General features: G+C 40.4%; 2 protein-coding genes across 3 annotated transcripts; one reads left to right on the top strand and one right to left on the bottom strand.

The window, feature by feature from the left end:
* The first annotated feature begins 1,162 nt into the window (after positions 1-1,162).
* Positions 1,163-5,046, top strand: LOC124307051 (RING-box protein 1-like). The gene is made up of 5 exons (XM_046768363.1): positions 1,163-1,344; positions 1,513-1,540; positions 2,824-2,945; positions 3,234-3,319; positions 4,596-5,046. The coding sequence occupies exons 1-5, from the start codon at positions 1,255-1,257 to the stop codon at positions 4,606-4,608; spliced, it is 339 nt and encodes a 112-aa protein (XP_046624319.1). The 5' UTR covers positions 1,163-1,254; the 3' UTR covers positions 4,609-5,046.
* A 4,061-nt stretch (positions 5,047-9,107) lies between these two features.
* On the bottom strand, positions 9,108-17,896 carry LOC124307145 (proton channel OtopLc-like). Of its 2 annotated transcripts, none has more exons than XM_046768570.1 (11): positions 17,362-17,896; positions 16,642-17,274; positions 15,542-15,737; positions 14,385-14,590; positions 14,091-14,266; positions 13,635-13,796; positions 13,244-13,516; positions 12,903-13,150; positions 12,412-12,545; positions 11,719-11,951; positions 9,108-9,751 (listed from the first exon to the last, which is right to left on the bottom strand). In XM_046768570.1, the coding sequence occupies exons 3-11, from the start codon at positions 15,700-15,702 to the stop codon at positions 9,461-9,463; spliced, it is 1,884 nt and encodes a 627-aa protein (XP_046624526.1). In that variant the 5' UTR covers positions 15,703-15,737; positions 16,642-17,274; positions 17,362-17,896; the 3' UTR covers positions 9,108-9,460. The 2 variants fall into 2 exon arrangements, with proteins under 2 accessions (XP_046624526.1, XP_046624527.1); XM_046768571.1 differs by having other exon boundaries at positions 14,394-14,590.
* Between the last annotated feature and the right edge of the window lie 945 nt (positions 17,897-18,841).

Below are 18,841 nucleotides of genomic sequence, written 5' to 3'. Positions count from 1 at the left end.
TATTATCATTACCACTATCATCATCGTCATCGTTATTATCATTATTATTATTATTTTGTACGTATCGTCCATTTGTCATTTTCATCAAATTAAATGTAGATTTTGTTAGTAAAATTGTTGGAGAAGCCATGATGCATATTTCGCGTACCGTCCATCCCTAATTTTCCCTTATATTCGGTAACACGAGATGTTCTATGAAATATTCACATAAGGACAAGAATAAAATAATTTATTTACAAATAAATCACGTGAATGTATTTCTACAATCATATGTATTTTGTTGACAAGTCGTTGTTTATTCAGTAGAAATGATCAATGAACGGGCAATGAAAAGTAAATTGTCAGGATTCATAAAAATCTAAGAAATGTTACTGTGTTTGAATTGTGAAACATTTGATCAAACTACTTACTTTCTAATGAACCGAGATCGAATTTCCAAAATGAAACTTTCAACTTTTCGGATTGAATCGGATTCATGTCAAGGTAAAATTATTTTGCTTCAGTCTTATTTTAATTCAAAAATCTCGAATTTGTTAGCAGATTTCAGTTTGATTAAGCTGTACTTTGATTTATAAGGATTCCAAAAAATCTGCTCATGATAAATATGCAAATATTGTTATAGCATCTAATAAACATTTCAGCTTTTGTAGTAAATGTATAACAAATTTCTAACGAACAGTCCTGAATAGAGTTGTCATAATAACAAAAACCGGGCGTTTTGTGGTCACGTGGAATGTTTACATTTAGTTCAAAGTAACGATTTTGCGATTGCTGGATGTAATATGGGATGCGTTTTATTTGCCACACTTTGAAGACAACGGACATTAAACACTCATCTGATTAGTCAATGGTTTTCTAAACCTTCCCTCACGGAAAAAACCCCACTTGGGTGTAAATTCGTACCCCTAACTCATAGATAATGCTAATTTCCCATTAGAAAAAAGTTAGGGGTACGAACTTACACCCAATTTGGTTTTTTTTTTCGATAGTTGGAAAATAAAACGTACGCTAAGTATCTGTGCCTATATAACGCTTATGTTGTAAAGTTACAAAGTTTTCATTTTGTGGTAAGTTGTGAAGATTTTGAAAGTGAGTACGACAGATCGACACAGATAATGACACACTCGAACTCGAAAGTCGAACGCGTGCGACGATCAGGGACGTGAAATTGTCGTGAGTGCCAAATTATTCATTGCTACTCTAGTCCTCTGTGATTTGTCGCCAAATCGAAGGTCGAAGGGATCAAAATTAAGAATGGCGTCGGCTATGGACACCGACGAAGAGATTGAAATACCAATTGCTTCCCGGGGAAAAGGACCGAAGAAACGTTTCGAAGTGAAAAAGGTATTGATGAGAAACCGCAGTAACACTACTTGAAGTTCACAGTCAACCCACCTCGGTTCGAAACGACACAGACAATACTCTAACCTCTAATTAGCTATGTCATCGCACCGTCAACACTAGCTTACTTGTTATTTGTCGTAATATAACGAATTTACGTATTTGTTCCAGTGGAATGCTGTTGCTCTATGGGCCTGGGGTAAGAAATTCAAAATAACCACTCTAAGTTATATCTGATTCCGTACCAAAATCCAACGAAGTTTGTCGTCACTCGTGTTACACATTTTGCAACAAGATATATTACGTTTGCCACTGTATTAAAGATTCTTACTTACTAGAACGTGTTTCTTCTCAGTGTGATCGATAGAATCGATGGAAAAGTTGAATAAGTCGACGGGTAGACTCGGCGAAATGCTTTTACAAATTTCAAAGGTCAATCCAATCTTATGCGATGTTTTTTATGTTGATATTGAAGCTGAGCGATGTATTGACTCATTGTTTCTGAAGTATTTTAATTATCATCGACTCTTGCGATCATCGGTATTCCCAAAACATTATTTATACTTGACCCTCTGCGTTACCCCTGAGTCGTTTGAAGCACAACCTGAATTTTCTCCTTAAATATCTCCGATATGCAAGAAGAGCTGGACCTGGCTCCGGTCCCTAAACAAAGTTATTGGTAGTGAGGACTTGAGAGCCAAGAGACGACTAAGTCCGGCAGTCTGTTGGTAAATAGTAATAAAGAGTACAAATCGATTGTGTGCCCTGAAAGACCCAGGAGTTTGGCGGCATTAGTGGTTTGCAATAGTAAGTCAATTTTATTTGTTCCGTTTTGTTTTACTATTTTCAAATGTTTATCAATAATATAAAGGTTTCTTGAGTTCCTTATATAAATACGGCGTCATTTATGAACACATATTCCAAAATATAAGGTATGGCAGAGAGGAGCGCCGAGGAAGTACGTCATTATTCCAGAATTTTGATGAGGCTTTTGACGAAGAAGAGGACGGAAAAGAAGTTGAAGAGTTATTTCCGATAGTCAGGATGCCGATCAAGATTATCTCATTTTTGAATGTCTAAATAAACATACTTTTTTGAGCCGTGGAAATTGAAACTATTTTATCCCGAAAGGTCATCGTCTGAACTTTACAACCATACAGTATTTATTCTTGATATTTATTTACTGCAGATATTCATTTTTTTTAACGAATTCCAATTTTTTGCAAATGACTATGTGAATTCTGATTATTATTGCAAAAGTATTGATACATTTCATTGTAAAAACGATTGGAGCGTGCAGTAGGGACCCAGGGAAGTATCCATAGAGCTTTCCAGATTTTTAATAAGACTGCAAGATGAAGAAATACAGGACAGGACATAAAAGATTCAGGGGCTCCGCGGAAGCAGTAACAAAAAAAAAAAAAAAATTGGGTTCCGTGGAGGGTTAATTCCTACTCTCACGCTCTCTCCTTCTTTGTGCAGATATCGTGGTCGACAACTGTGCAATTTGTCGAAATCACATCATGGATTTGTGCATCGAATGTCAGGCTAACCAAGCTTCCGCTACTAGCGAAGAATGCACAGTCGCCTGGGGGGTGTGTAACGTGAGTATTTGTCAAAAAATGTATCATATTCTCTTATCACTACGTCTGATTCTGTCTTACGATGCGATCATTCGTCCTAGTCAGCAATAACTTGAAAAGCGACACCTCCAAAGCTTGCTCCATTTATAATCACCGGTAAAGAAATGTTATATAGTGTTTATAAGTTGACTTTCATCATTTTGTTCCTATTCCATCTTTTCTTATTTTAATTACGATTACACACATTATTGTTTTCATCATCATTACTCTGACTGTTGATATTAACTCTGTTTAATTTCCGTTGCGCAGCATGCATTCCATTTCCATTGCATCTCTCGTTGGTTGAAGACTCGCCAGGTGTGCCCGTTGGACAATCGTGAATGGGAATTTCAAAAGTGAGTATTGGACATGTACAAACTTAGTATATTGCTTGTTTGCTTCGTCTATATTGTCGTTTCTTTTTATCTTATGTTACTCTGTTTCATTTCTTTCACTTGCTTAACTCACATCAAAGATTTAAAAAAAAACTCATCTCTCTGACGTTTTAATATTCACGATTTTTGGGGCAGATATAAAATTGTTTTACTCAGGGTATATTTCTACCAGTCTGTGAATTCAATTGGATACAATTTCAACTCTATACGATATCAACGGCGAGGGAACAAATCTGCATGATTGGGAAGTAAAAATTCTAACCAACGCCTGCTTGGCAGTTAAAAATTGTAATTGGAATTAGTGGTTCTAGGTAACGATTAATTTCTCTATTCTCGGTTTCAAACACAATATTCTGAACAATTTTCAGAGATTATTCCCAGAACTGCAGTTCAAGTAAAAATAACCTGTTGTAATTAGATTGTCACTACATGACCGATGAAAGAAAAAAACTGATTTTCGGTTCACTGTACCTCGAAACTTTTATACTAAATTTAGGACATTCAGCTACCAATGTCCCATGTTCGATAAAAATCGGCATAATCCTATGTAAAACATGCATGATAATTTACGTATTGTATTGCCGTTAAAGAAAATGAGTTTAGCAGGAACTGAAAATGTCCAAAGATTTGGACCCTGACAGTTTGTAAATGTTTATTCACCGATTGTTTTACGAATTCTATATTCAACTGAATCTATGAATAACGGTATTTCTTTTCCTTACATCCCCGCATCCGCTTATGCGTCTTTGCATCCGCTCCATCTTACTGTGCGTTTCATCGGGTGTGATAACTGCTGCCTTGCATCCTGACATCAGGGTTGTTACGATCTTTTCAGATGAAAGCAAAAAGTTATTAGGGATTCTTATTCTTTAAAATATATTTGAAATTTGATACAATTGCACAAAAGTATCCGGTATTATTAATTAGAGATACGCTTTACACAGAGCTAAATTCAATAATGTGACTCGCGATTGATGAATTATTCGAACACGTACAACAAATTTTGTTTGATACGTTTTGTCCGTTTCGAATTTCATTCATGGTAATATAGTCTTGAGGTAATTCAGTATTATATTATATTTTCCGGCAAGGCAATTTGTTCTGTTATTTTCCAATAATGGGAAAAGATTTTTACACAGAAAAAAAAAAGAATCAATACAGAACTCTGATTTTTGTAACAACCCTGAATTCACTTTTATCGATTTGTAAGTTGTTTGTTTCTTTTCGCGTATTCAAGGTATGGCCACTAACCGGATGCTCGCAGTCGACGCGAACAACAGAACCTTCAAGAACTACGCGACCGACCCTGGTGTAATGAAAAAACAATTTCTACAAAATTATCAAAATCTATTAGGACTGCTTTCACGTTTCTTCTGAAACAAAAGAAAAACATAATAGTAAATCATTAATCATTCTTAAGTATCGTCTAATATCGTACGTGGTATAAAGTTAACAAGTAATTAACATTTCATTTGCAAGCAAGTTATTTTATTTCGTTGCTGGACCGCTATTTCGTCATGCTTCAGCTGAAGTATTGCCACTCTCGACGAAGTTATTTAAATTATCTCCTCTTCTTTATACGTATACGTAACGATCGTGTTTCTAGATTTAAAGTCGTCGTTTCGCTATTTTGTAATTAATATAGGTATCAAAACTTGAATAAATTAAAATGATAAATCGTAAGTATACACATTCAGCCTTATCTTATAGCTGAAATTAACATGAACGTATATTAATGCAAGCATTTCCCTCCTGTAATTTCGTTATTTTATTACGCAGGAAAGCTACGTGTGCTAGGTATTGTAATAAGTCGTTTAATAACGACAATGAACGTGTGAATTTAGATTAGCAAGATTCTTGGGAGTTTATCTTTGAAAATCCAATTTGTCCTACTAATAATGGAATAATCGTTAATCTTCGTCTTGTTTTGTTTCGTTTAACCGTACAGCGAAGCAACGGCAGTGAAATTGAAAATGATTTACATGCGAATCCGACCTCGTCTCCATTTCGCCCAGAGGGGAGTATTTTTTTTCTCTATCCTCTGGATGTAGCCTCGTACATACGAAAGAAGGAAATGTAGGGGCGAATGGGGACTTTAGTAAGGGCTCCTTGACTCTTCATAAATGCCAGTTGCTCTCTAAGGATCTAATTTTCGCTCTATGCTAGGATTAGAAGCCAGTCGTCGCGATTTCAACCCACCGCTGGTAAAAGAATTGTCGCGCATCTTTTCTCCGTCTATTCAAGACCAGAAAATCGTGAAACTTTCGTTTTGATTTTACTGAAAAGTTCGGAAACGTCAAGGGAGAAAAAAAATTATATATTTCAAAAATGTTTCCGTCCGAAGCTAGTACAATGATTCAACATACAATCGAAAAATAAATTCAGACAGCGAACAAATCTGTTTCTCACGAACTGCACGCCGTTTTTTCATTCGCCAATTTTTTTACCCCCGTGAAAGTGACGCTTTTAATGAATATCTCTATATTTTTTTTTGCCAAGTAAAAATTTACCGTCAACCACCGTGCTACGTGAGAAAAAGGTAATATCATGGAGTCAGGCTAAATTCACAGAGAGCATGTGCCAAAACTTTTACAAGGATGAACTGCGGCAGGTCGGATAATCGGATCATCCAGGGTGCAATAAAAAAAGGACAAAACACAAAATGGCGCTCGTGGCTATTCCTTTAGGTCCTCCTTTTTTTTCGCTCGGAAGCCGCCCACGCCCGCAATTTTAAATTTATTTCGAATTACATTCGAAATATCGGTCGACTTCAAATTTACTCGATGTAATACATTTCTTCTCTCGCGTTCTTTCTCTTTCCAATTAATCAGTGCAATATTAAACCAACAAATTCATTTTGACGTTAAAATCGTTTGGAATCGATGTAGTAATTGAGTTTTTTTTTGTTAAAAATAAAAGTAACAAATAATATATCGGGAAAGTCGTTCTATGTAAAGTTTTTGCAATTTAGATTCGTCGGAATGGATTCATCTTCCTTAAATTCTACAGCTTATTCTCATTAATTACTATCGAAATCCCAAGGAGTTGACAAACTTTGCGTTTCGCTAATCCATAGATGATCTACATTTAACGGACCAGCAATTTTCTCCGACATCTGGCTTAAAGTCGCTATTTGCAACGTAACGACACCGGGTTTTTTTCCTTTGACGGATCGGCATAACTTGCGTCAATACTCCTCTGTCTCACCCGTTTTTTCCCGTGCCATACCTTCTCCTTTCCCCACGCCGGTTACCTGCGCTGCGGGAGATGGAACGTAAATACGATTTCCACCCACCCCTGCAGGAGAGGCTTAGCGTCGCGAAGGCCTCATTTCCGCCGGAAACAGGACTCCCACCTTCTCGCCTCGCCCGTCGCCAAAGGCCAATCGAATTAAATACATTCCCGTTGCGCGACCAATCAGCTTGTTTTGTCTCTAACTCTTCGTCGCTTAGTCTCTCTCACTCTTTCCCTCTTGTTTTCTCCCTCCCTCCCTCCCGCCACTTTCTCTTCCTCCCTCTGTCCAGAGTTTCACCTTTTGTGGCCTCAGGCGGTCCGAAATGCTGATTTGATTCCGTTATCCGCAGTTTAATCGCGACGAGATTGCGGGAGTAGTTTCATTTCTTCGTTAAATCCATATATACTAAAATTCTACATATACTGCAGTTTCATTGATTCACGGTTGAGTAGATATATAACTCTGCCCTGAAAGTTTTCGTTCGCATAAATTGGACAGTTTTTTCGTTACCTTTTTCCATTTTATTTTTGGGACATGGTCGAATTTTCTGCAGAAGCCGGTTAGCACGGTTTTCATATTTTTAATTTTCAATCTTTCGACGTTACTTACCTCAGTTTTCTCACATTCTACTTATACACACATCGTATTAAATCTGCCGGTCTTACATGCCGCCGATGCGATAACTTTCTGCCAGAAAAATTTACGAGGTTTTTTCTTCATCCTTCGCCTCGAACAAACCGAAGAAAAAAAGAGAGAAAAAAGAAATTACATACCATCTCTGCAACTTCAAGATAAATATTGTACAATCAATTTTTTATACTTCAAGTTTATCATGTGCGACGTTTATTATTTTTTAATCAAATATGAACCCTCGTCTCCGTTACTCTTCCCACCAAGAACATGAAGAACACGTAATATCTACGTACATTCTATACTTTTACGCACACACACACACACCAAAGTTATCGTATGATCTCGAAAAAGGTCGACGAGCTTACACATGGCCGAGTCGGTTCATGGTGGAAAATTTCTCATGCATCGAACACTCTGGACTCTCGTTTTATTTTTAAATATTTCACATCCCATGGTTCTTGGTTCCTCTTATTCTCCTTATTTTTATCCTACTTCCGTTTTCTTCTCTTTATTCTTCAAAACCTCTCGTCCGGACTCGTCCATCCATTATCCGCATCCCCGATAAATCCGCGAAGCGTTTGAGCTTCCCGTGTTTGGCGGATATATCAACGTTTCTTAACGTTGTTTTGCATCTGTTCGTCCGTCTTGTCGCGTCCGTATACACACGTACATGTATATATCCATACACCCACTCACCGCCAGAGTTTACCAAGAAAATCCTCATCCCTACCGCAGCCGGAAGGTACACACGTTTCAGTAAGTTTTCACCGGAATTCTTACTACTACCCCACAAGACTTTACAACGTTCCGGACGGCTGCTATACATCCAAACATTTCCATGTACGTGTGTTGAACGGGGACGAAATAACAAAAATAAAAATAGACAGCGGCCGCGTTTTACGCGGTGGAGGTGCGGACGTGAATCGTCCCTCTAAATCCTTGTTAGATCCGAAAGAAAAGAAAACGTAAAGCTGAAAGATAAAGGTAAAAAATAAACCACAATGTCCCAGCGAAAGAGGGAACCATCCATGGTATTCCGTTCTTCGTTTCCCTTCGGCACGATCTTCGCTCATCGTCTTGCTCTCCGACGGACAAGATTCTATCTATGTATGAATTACCTGTTAAATCGTAAAAACGTCAGGTAACGTACGATCCCTGTTACTAATAACGAATACAAAATTATTCCTCAAGTATCCACGCTCTCGAATCCAGCTTGTCGATAAGTCAGGGATCTTCCCGAAGCCGTCCTTACGCCGAGCGACCGACAAAATCGAGGGCACTCCAATGGTCTAAGTAGATCAGAAACCTTCGGGTCTCCGGGTCTTCGAGGCGGACGAAGCCAAGCTCCAGGTCGGCAAAGGGTTGCTAAGAGCCCTCCGCTAGTCAACCCCAATTCCGGCCCTCAGTCAACCTCCAATTCGCGTCCGGACCACCGCTCGACCGCTCTCCCTGACCTCCGTCGCTTTTCCTCCACCTACCCCCATGTACCTGACGCTGCCGCTGCACGCCCTCCTCTTCGACCTCCTTATTGTTCAGCCTGACGTGATTGCCACCAAAATGTGTTTACCGTAAACTGTATCAAACTGTCGGCCTGTGGTGCTGGCTCTCCTCCGCTCCGTATGACCCTTGATCGGCGAAAGTACGCGCGCTCTTTTTCTCTGTCCACCCGTACCTTCGTACGTATTCACGGCGAAACACTCGTCGATTTTCCCCGAGCTTGTTCGCCGGGTTTCATCGAGCGTACAACCGCCACTTCACCCATGTCCGTTTCAACCCTACAATCGCCTAATGAAACTCGATCGTGGAACGTTCCCCAACAATTATTGGATCTCTTTAGGATTAATCAGTCGGGAAGGTGATGAAAAAATATAAAGTAACAAATTGTTCGAGCTAGAGCGTTGATCCGGGGTCAACCATTCTTCGAGTCAAGTTGCACACCGCGATTTCACCCAGACTTTTGACATTGACGTTGATACGTGTAAATTCGTTTCAAGTCACGAGCACGTGTCGTTGGGTCGTTTTACATCAAGTCACGCAAGTCTGTACTCGAGTTCACTCGAAGTCCTTCGAATTCGTAAATTAAAGTCATTCGTTCGGGTTCGACGGTCTATGGATTCGGATGCAGGCTTCACCGCAGAACGGTTGACCCCTTACAGCGATGCCGTTTTACTTCCCAAGTTTATAAATACAATTTAGGTAAGATTACATCGAATAAATGGAGTGCGCTTGAGGTATCAGCTTGGCGTTTGAGCGCATCCAGGTGGTCTGTACTTGTAGCAGCTCTTCCAAACCTCGAAAAGGCAAATCGCGGAGTGAAACCTGAAGAATATTGCCAGCGGCATCGATACGTGAGTGATTATGGTCCAGGCCCAGACACCGAAGAATTCAATGTGCTGCGGACGGACTCCGGCTCGAGATTTTTCCAGAGTATTTACCGACCAGAGCGCGATGTTCGCTACTATCAGGAAGGTAATTAGCTCTTTTCCCGGCTTATCGTACGTCGCCGAACGTCGCCTCCAGGCAACCTGGGTGGGAGAGTGACAAAAATGGAAAAAGTAATGTCGATATTAAGCCGGGTTCCCTGAATTTTCAAAACATTTTTCCGTATGATATTCGACACGGGTGTTTACGTTTGTGTTCACGTTTCAACGTTCGAGAAGTAAATATTTATCCGTCACGGGTGATCGGATGTATTTAGTATCGCGAACCCTCTCGTTTACCCAACAACTGTGTACGTATTCCCTGTCGCAGGTTCACAAACAGACAGTCCGACGGTATTCACGTGAAGCGGATCGTGTATTTCATCCTCGGATGTTGGAAAAATGTGTCAATATCATACTCGATTATCAGCTATACACATTGTGCGAACGTATCTATAGCTGGGTATACAAAACCAACCGTGACGCGGTGTACGGTGTATGAAAAAGCAGCGAAACAGTGATATCGCGTGTCTAATGGTATGAGAACGTACGCGCCGTTGTTCGACCTTTTACCACGCGTAAAGGTAAGAAGGTGTATTTTCTCACCCTTTATGTATTTACGCGAACGAAATGAAGATGCGTTGACAAACATTGAAATTAAGAAATGGATCAATTAACGGTAAAAGGTGGCATGTATTGTCGGTTATGCCTTTTCATCGCCAACTTTACGATCAATAATCACGTACGCTTATGGTGTATGGTCGCATGTGCCTACATGACGTGCGATCTTATACCGTTACTTTTGATATTATTTTTTGAGAAAGTAATGAATTCTCATCATTCTTCCCGAAATTGACGAATCTTTACGTTTCAAAGGTTTCTCCATCGTTGTAAAAAAAAATTTATCATACCATTTATAAATTTGACGAATAAAAATATAGTGTGGTGCTGAAAGGGCGTATCCACCAAACATGAGGCCTTTTACCTTTATCTATTTCTTTCGGCTAATTTTAGTGTAAATACGCGTTTTGAAGTGGTTTCGTAGCAAATGCCGTGGAAAAAAATCATATACCATTTTACCATGAAATTCACTTTCTACATGCATACGTCTTTATATAAGGGAGGTGTTGGTATAGCTTCGACAGTCTAAAATCATACCTATTCTCAGGATTTTTTTTTTTAGAGAAAATTTAAACCCCTCGAGCCATCCGAGTTTGAGGACTTTATTATTCATAGTTTTAAAAACACTTCAGAATTTATTCATTGAAATTAATAACAAGATCGTGCGTATAAGTAGCAAACAACTACGTTTTCAATCCGGTAGCGCAGATTACTTGGTCAATTTTTATCCGATCGTCTTGAAATCTTGACACAATTTTTAAAACTTGTTTGTCGATTCGAGCTCGGGGCTAGATTTTTGAATTTCAATTCCCCAATTTTTTTAACATCATTCTGATCTGATGTATTGGAAAAAAAAATTTTTTTTCAACATTCGAGCTGTGAGCTCTAACCCAAGAATATGTTTTTGTCTCAAAAAAAGTTTTCTACCCGTTAAAAGTTGAACAATGATGTCGGGATATGCGCCATCGCAAAAGCTCTCGAGTTCGGAGTCGTTGGCTACTTATACGCCCCATTCCGCCATTTTGTTATTAATTTGAATGAAAAAACTCTATAATGTACTTGAAACTATAAATAATAGATCCCTCAAACCCAAATTCCTCCAAGTGTTTTAATTTTCTTTCAAACTGTACCCTCCCCTTAAACCATTGGATACCTCGGCGATATTTCTTCCCAGTCGTTGCCCAACGAAAGCGGGGCACCCGTTATTGTAACGTGATCGGCCGGGCCTTTAGTGCAGTATATTAATCCTCGAACGGTCGTATTGCAGAGCTGTGAAATGCAAAACCTTGTTGCGCGAAACGCAGTGACGCGGCACGGAACGACCGCGTTCGGTGGCAGGTGTGTGCACAGTTTAACCGCGAACACAGCGTGTATCAAAGTGGCTCGACAACGTCACGGTATAATCCTGGCAGGCAACGGGAGAAATTTCTATCTAATTTGTTGTCACTTACCTTAATGAGCAATGTTTGAACGGTGCTTTGAACGAGTGCCAATATGTCGGCGGTCAAAGCGATACCCCAGCGTGGACCAGTTGTCAGAAATCCTCCCACCACGCTGAACAAACAGTGCAAGTAGACTCCTGCTTGAGCCGCCGCCAGCAAAGTCGCGTCCAGGTTCTGGCCCTTCGCTGGCTTTGGCTCTAGGTGTCGTAATTTTATCGCGCCTCCAACGGATGCCATTATACCTGTTAACGTGAGAAGAAGAAAAGAAAAACAACTCCCTTCCGATCGCTCGAATCGCGATTTTTCGGCATTATTCGACAATGAAAACGAGTGAATATCGTTTAACATCGATGATTGTTTCACCGAAGTAAAAGTTGACATCGTGATTACGTATTTCATGATTACCTGTATGTTGTACAGCGATTACGAGATATTTCTTGACGGATAAATTTTACTTTGATTACGCGATTTCTCATGATTTCTAAGATTTTATACGACTTGCAAAGAGATTCCTGTAATCCTAAATGATTTCTCATGACTACCGATGATTTACCTTGACGATTACTTATGCAGAATTTTATTCTAATTTTACCGAATTCAGTCCGATTACGGAGATTACGATACGATTTCGCATAACATTGACACCTCGGTCGGTTCGTCGAAACATCCCTTACTCGATACGATTTACTTTGTTCGATTTACCTCCAAGCAGTATGCAAGCCTCAAGGGCCGTGACTTGTTGCACGGCGATGTCGGGCTTTTCTTCTTTCAGTACGAAGAACATGATCAAGCTGAGTATGGTTGCAGCTATGATCAATATACCGGCGAACAATCCCCTGAAGAAAGAAAATAACGAACATGTTCATCGATTGTTGAATGTAGGGCGTTGATTGCTAATGGGTAAAAATCACCGAATCTTTTTTAATTGATGTGAGTGTATGTAACACCTTTGACCCCGTAGTAAGAGAAAATATCTCATCGCCGGACGCGACGCGGTGAAATCATATTTTGTCTGTACATTTCGGTAACGCGTCTCTTTATTATACGGATGGAACAAAGTAGAGGGTCGTGCTCCGTTCATGTCCGAGAAACTTACGATATTCGAAAATGAAAAAGCATCATGCAAATCTTTACAATCCTGACTCGCGGGCGCAAAATCTTGGCGGGAATTGAAAATTGATTAGAACACTTGCTTGTGTGCGCTGCTGCAGTCTATGCTCAGTTGGTGAATAGATCTTGTAAGACTTTCGCTTCTTGTCGGTTTCTCATCGATCCTTTTCCACATCTCGAAGAGTATAACCGCGCAAATTAAACTGAACTCGATAGTGCAAGGGAAAAGGAACGGGCTCGCATTCGTGAGAAGTCCCGACAATATTCCACGCCGACTTTCGTGTTCGTTTTCCAGCTGGTCAATTTCGTGACGTGTCTCTTGTATCAAAGCCTGTTAAACGAAAGTAAACATTTTTACTCTAACAAAACGAAGTGGCCAATGATTAATTAACACCCCACAGTGCTTGTGATTTTCCCACTCTACCTGCAACCATTCGCATAAATTCGTTGCGATCATGTGCATGAGACCCAATTTGGCGAGGGCGCCGTGCCTCGCGAGTTCCAAGTCTTTGCTGTTCAAAAATATGAAGTGCATCTGGGCTGTGACCAGAAGGAGACGCGCAGCCGGCGTTAGTGCGCGTAGAGCACCCGAGGAGGTCGCTATTTCGGCACCGATTTGCAACCCGGTGAAGACCAGAGAACCGGCACCGAAGCCAACAGCGCCAAGTCGGAGACAGAAGCTGCCGTACTGCTGAGCCTGGAGGTATCACGAAATTCGGTATGTTTGAAAACCAATTTTACCAACTTAGGTGTAAAATACTTCCTTTGAAACAGCGTCTCTTCGACATGTAAAAAGCACGCAACCGAGGAATCACCTGAATTATCGGCGGTCTGCCCGAATCCACGGGAAACTCGTAGATCTTTTCCTCCATGTTGTGCTTTATCAGCAACCTCTTAACCGCCTTGTCCCTCATGAGCGTGGTGTAGAGCATCACCACAAATGCCACACTCATCAAGTACAAGTAGAGGTAGTAACCCTGTCGAGTATGGAGAACGAAATTTTTGTTATCCGATCGTTGGTCGACGGGAGTCAGGTGCTGTATGAGGTGCTGTTTCGTCGAGTCTGCGTTAGTCCGTAAGTTACACAATCGAATGCCAATAAGTCGGTTCAAAACTCGCGTTTAAGCCATCGGAAGAAAGAGACTTGGATCGATGGGATCGGAGTGTTTGGGAGAAACGGTGTTTTTGGATCCGTCGAGTACAGGGTACGCTGCGAAACAACGTCGGGCTCGGAATTCCCGCGGTCGGTTCGCTACCATGTTTTTACAGACCTGATCGTAAGCCGTCGGCACACCTTTGCTAACGCTGGCGGTAACGGGTATGGCGACACCAACGACTACCAGAAGTTTCGCGTAAAGTGTGCTCAGAGTTGACATAAGCTCCTGGTACTTGTGGTTGTACTTCTTTTCCGTGGGCGGCGTCGGCGGCGTTGGCGGCGTGGGTGGCGCTGAAACAGGAAAATCGCGCCTCCGAGGTCAACCAATTTCTCCGAAAATACCTTCCAGTCGCGCACCCCGTGCTCAAAGCGGTTCAACTACCGTCCACGTAACTTAGTCCAAACTTACTCCACTCACCCTTCGCGACGTCCATGTTCACCAAGGGTCCTGCCGCTGTGCCAACCGGCGTTAATTGCAACATCGTTGGCCGGAGAGGGTGATGGTCTTGAATATGAGAAATCGAGAGTTGGCTTTCGTGCCGCTGGCCATAGTCGTGATCGAGTGACACGGCCGAGGGGAGGGATATGTTACTTCCCAGTTCGGTCATCAGAGCCCTGAAACGCGATGCGAAAAATTCACATTGGTTATTATTAACATACAAGCGATCCTCGAAGTGGTTCGTTCGTTAGCGAGGACCACCTTCGACTTTACGCGACTTTCGATGGATTGGTTAACCGAACGAATGCGTTAACAAGTCCGTCCAAACTATTTTTAACGCTCCTCTTACTCGAAGGTATCGCAGAGGTTGCTTTTTATCCATTCATCGTCCTTGTACGACGGGGCGAGGAATCGAGCTTCGCGCATACGTGCTTGCGGAGGCGAATGTTGAGGGGGATGAACTTAAATGGAAGTGTTGAGCCATTGTGTTTGCTTGATTAAATGAACGAAGGTTCAATGACGCTTTGCACCACAGTTACAGATACTATTATTACACCCGTTGTTTCCGATACTCGATATACGGATGTACGCTAGGATGTGGCTAGACCTGCATTATGCGCCTCTGGCATCTTACGCACGCGCTTCCCTGAGTGCATTTATGCCCTACACGTATTTCTGTTATCTGTCAGTGAGTGAGCGAGTGAACGAGGATGTGTGTAAACGTATTGTAAGGCTGCAAAGTGGAACGCATCTCGTATCGATTGCATTTCTGTCTGGGAACTGAAACGGGAACGCCCGCTTTTCTTTTGTACCTATCTCTTGCTTAATGGACCTTTTGACAGGAGTAAGTGAAAATTCGATACCGCATCGAGGGGTTTCAAGGGTCGTCAAAAAATGATGCAGTCAATCAGTTCCCCCTTCGCCCTACATCAATTAACGCTGATACAGGCAATTCCTTTGACAATGATATCGTTTAAGAGAATATTAATACTGTTTCGTTTGCTAAAAAAATCTACTCAAATTGACATATCGTTGGGATATTGATTAAGAATTGAGCCAAGTTTTTAAAATTCATATTGATTCTATGCTGTTGAAAAAGAAAGAAAAAAGTTTCTCGTATCAGTTACCCGAGTAAAGCTCTTCTCTGGTTCATGACAGCGTTTGCTATGCTTTGTCTCCTCAGACTCAAACGCTTGTGGGGATTATCTATTCGTTCCATGTTGATGTGCATGTCGGGAGAATGTTCGCTACCGGCAGGAGGCGGCATCGGAATTGGCTCGTTGCTCATCTTCGAAAAAGAGTTACTCAGAAACTCTCGAAGTTCTGTAGGAAGAAGAAAATTGTTTTTTTTTAAAGAAGTCGATTTTCTGTGATAAATATCACGATTTAAGGAACAAGCACAATGGTATTATTCAGGCTTGTTGAAATTTATTTATAAAATCACAACCATTATCAATATTTGTACTGCTATGCACCGAACTGTGAACGTGATAATCATTCTTATTTTCGTATACAACGTTACGTCGGTGTGTGCTCTATTCTCTTTAACACGGATCATGACGAAAAATTTGGCCCGCGTGATTCGTAGCGCGTTAATATTTCATGCTCTGTTTGACAAATCAATACGTTTGATTAGTATACGTGCGAATGACTGACACCAAGTTAGCGATTGAAGCGGGCCAATGGCATTAAACGTTGCTTCCGACGTATCTGTACAAAGACATGCTCTTGTAGACTTGCGAATATCGAGTATCACCCGCTTGTCCGAAGACTGTTGTTTGTCACGTAGTTATTTACGTACTACTGCCGTGATAATTGAACGATAATCCAATGATGCCGGAATTTGGAACAACATCGTTGTTGTTAGTGACTTGGATCGGAGAAACAAAACTCCAAATTCCTGCTCTACAGTTTTATTAATAGCAATATTAGTTTTTTGTATTTTCTCTTCTCGCTGTCAGTCGTTTAAGTCATTTTTCTCTATTTGTTCAATTATTTTCTATTCTCACACATAGCTAATGTTACAAGCTTATCAATATTGATAAGTACCTAATTCAATCTTACACTTTCTATCTATGAAATGTGAATTTTTTACGTTTTATTATTCGCGTGCGTCTAACATTTGGGGCATAAGACTTTGCTACATAAACGGTAAGTCGATCGATATAAATATCTGAATGAAGCGGAAAAAAAATCGACGAACGTATAAATAAGAAAAATTGCTTACGTCAATGCTGTGTGCGGTATTTTCTTGGTCGGTTCGACTGCAGAAATTCCCCCTCGTTATTTGCAGATTCGCAAATCCTTTCCCAAGGATCAAAGCGGATTAAGCGTGGATTGAAATATATATGTATATGTATGTATTTTTTTTTCGAGTATTTATATACGTATTTTTCGCCTTTTTTCTCTTCCAAATTTCAAACGACGTTTCGCGCGAATCTCTTACTTTCTTGTTTCGCTCTTTCGTAAAGTAGGCGTTATATAATGTATGTATGTATGAATGCGTATGTATATACTTAAGGCAGGCGAGGAATCGTTACTTGAACAATATCCAAAGTTTATCCAGTGACAATACGAAGTGCGGTGAAAACTTTTGTGTCACTTCCGAGTCAACCAGAAACTCACGTGGATTTTTTCCTTTTTTTTCCTTCCTCCCACGCGAACTTTCAATTTATTCCTTCGAATTTTTCGCCTCTTTGAATTTTTAGCAGTCGCTGCTCTCTCTTTCTCTCTCTCTCTCTCTCTCTCTCTTTCTCTTCGGAACTTCGATCGACACTCACGTCGGGTTTGTTTCGCTTTAAGGGTGTTTCTTCATGTTTGTTTTTTATACTTGGCTAAGCACCGAAATCACCTCGTTCAACTGGAGAATAAAAATATATACGTTTATACATAGGCATATGATTATCACCAAAGAAAGTAAAAAAGAAAAAAAGAAAGAAGTTTATACTTTGAGTAAATCATTTTCACAGTTTTTCTAATACGGAAAGTAACGAAGTTTTGTTATTTCCCAAAGCAGCGATGTCCGTGTGAAAGAAAAACCGCTCCTTTACTCTTCCCCTTTATATTTTTTTCCTTACAACTTATGGTAAGTAAAATGTTAAATTCGTTCTGAAATCGGTAGCTCGTCACGAGAGGAACGGGTTTTCGGTTTGTTGGCGGTGAAAAAGAATTCGATTCACTTTTTCCTCACAACAAGTTTGAGAGATGATTTCTTCCCCCTGGCGTTTGAATCGCTCGTTCAAAACTCGCATCCGTCGTATTTTCTAGGCTGTTTTAGAATGCAGATTTTTGTAATGGATTCCGCGATCGAAGTGTTCACCGCCTGTCTTTTTCTTTTTTTTATTTTTCTTCTCCCTTCCTTACTTTCTTCCTTTTCTCATTCCCCAAGACCTCTTTCGCCGGGATTTCACACTGTCCTCCAGGCCTCTCTTCGAGAGCAGCAGCGACGGGCGCGAAAAGCTGGGACGCGAATTCGTAAAATCGTCCGGTAAGCGGCAATATGTAACCTCGGCATCTATCTTTGCGAATTAACACGTCTCTTCACGCCCCACCACGAATTGCTTGCACAGCGACGGAAATCTTTTTAGCGTAGATCGAGACGCGAACATGCCACGCCTTTAGGAAGATGCTTTTTGCATCACTGCACAATTATATTTACAGCTTTTCAACACGCCGTGTTTACTCTCGCGGATTGTCAAGCTTAAAGTGTCACAGCTGATCGTGTCAAAACGATTTCACAATTTTCTCCAAAAAATTCATTCGTCTACTCGTTCGACTTTAGACGCTGGAATTCATTCTCCGATCGTTAATTACAATCGGTCAAAAATAGTGGGATGGAATTATTCGCTTGTTCACTCTTACTTCAGACAGCGTGATATGTGCGTCACTCTACGACCGAGACGCGAAATGGAACGAAAGAGAAAATGTCCATGTTTGACTTTTCCTATTTCGATTACAGAACTAAGAATAAGAAAAAAAAAAAAATAAAAATCACTGAACCACGATACTTCGGTTGAATTTAGGATTTTTCATTGTTTTTGATAAATAAATATACCGTCGAAGTAATTTACATATTTTTCGGTGTAGCTTGAAATTTATATCGATCAGAGGGAATGAAATATTCTCTAAGACGCACAAATTTCTAGAGCTAATTTTGTCGATAATTTTCCTTCGAATTTGATTCCAGTAGAAAAAAAAGAAAAAAAAAAAAAACATTTGTACGAAACAATATTTTATACATTCATTGTCAGCGAAATTTTATTCATTTATTTATACATGGAAATAACGATCAACAGATAGGAAACAGAAACGAAGCGCAGTTTCGATGCTATTGACACACGGCAATGAGATTTTAAAATCTATACACGACGAAACGAGTTGAAGGATATTATTATAGGCTCGGTGTTAAGTGATCTAATTTTTAGTAC

This window comes from Neodiprion virginianus, chromosome 6 (genome assembly GCF_021901495.1).
Source record: "Neodiprion virginianus isolate iyNeoVirg1 chromosome 6, iyNeoVirg1.1, whole genome shotgun sequence".
NCBI classification, from domain to species: Eukaryota; Metazoa; Arthropoda; class Insecta; order Hymenoptera; family Diprionidae; genus Neodiprion; species Neodiprion virginianus.
Note: the sequence above shows the minus strand (reverse complement) of the source record. Positions and strands in the feature narration are given on the sequence as shown.

Excerpts from the sequence above, each read along its gene's own strand:
- LOC124307145 (XM_046768570.1), bottom strand. The coding sequence starts at position 15,702 with ATGAGCAACGAGCCAATTCCGATGCCGCCTCCTGCCGGTAGCGAACAT. Across the intron at positions 14,267-14,384 it reads CGTCGCGAAGGGTGAGTGGA|CGCCACCCACGCCGCCAACG; the intron begins GTAAGTTTGGAC and ends TTCCTGTTTCAG. Across the intron at positions 9,752-11,718 it reads TTCAAACATTGCTCATTAAG|GTTGCCTGGAGGCGACGTTC; the intron begins GTAAGTGACAAC and ends TCTCCCACCCAG.
- LOC124307051 (XM_046768363.1), top strand. The coding sequence starts at position 1,255 with ATGGCGTCGGCTATGGACACCGACGAAGAGATTGAAATACCAATTGCT. Across the intron at positions 1,345-1,512 it reads AACGTTTCGAAGTGAAAAAG|TGGAATGCTGTTGCTCTATG; the intron begins GTATTGATGAGA and ends TATTTGTTCCAG. Across the intron at positions 2,946-3,233 it reads TCGCCTGGGGGGTGTGTAAC|CATGCATTCCATTTCCATTG; the intron begins GTGAGTATTTGT and ends TCCGTTGCGCAG.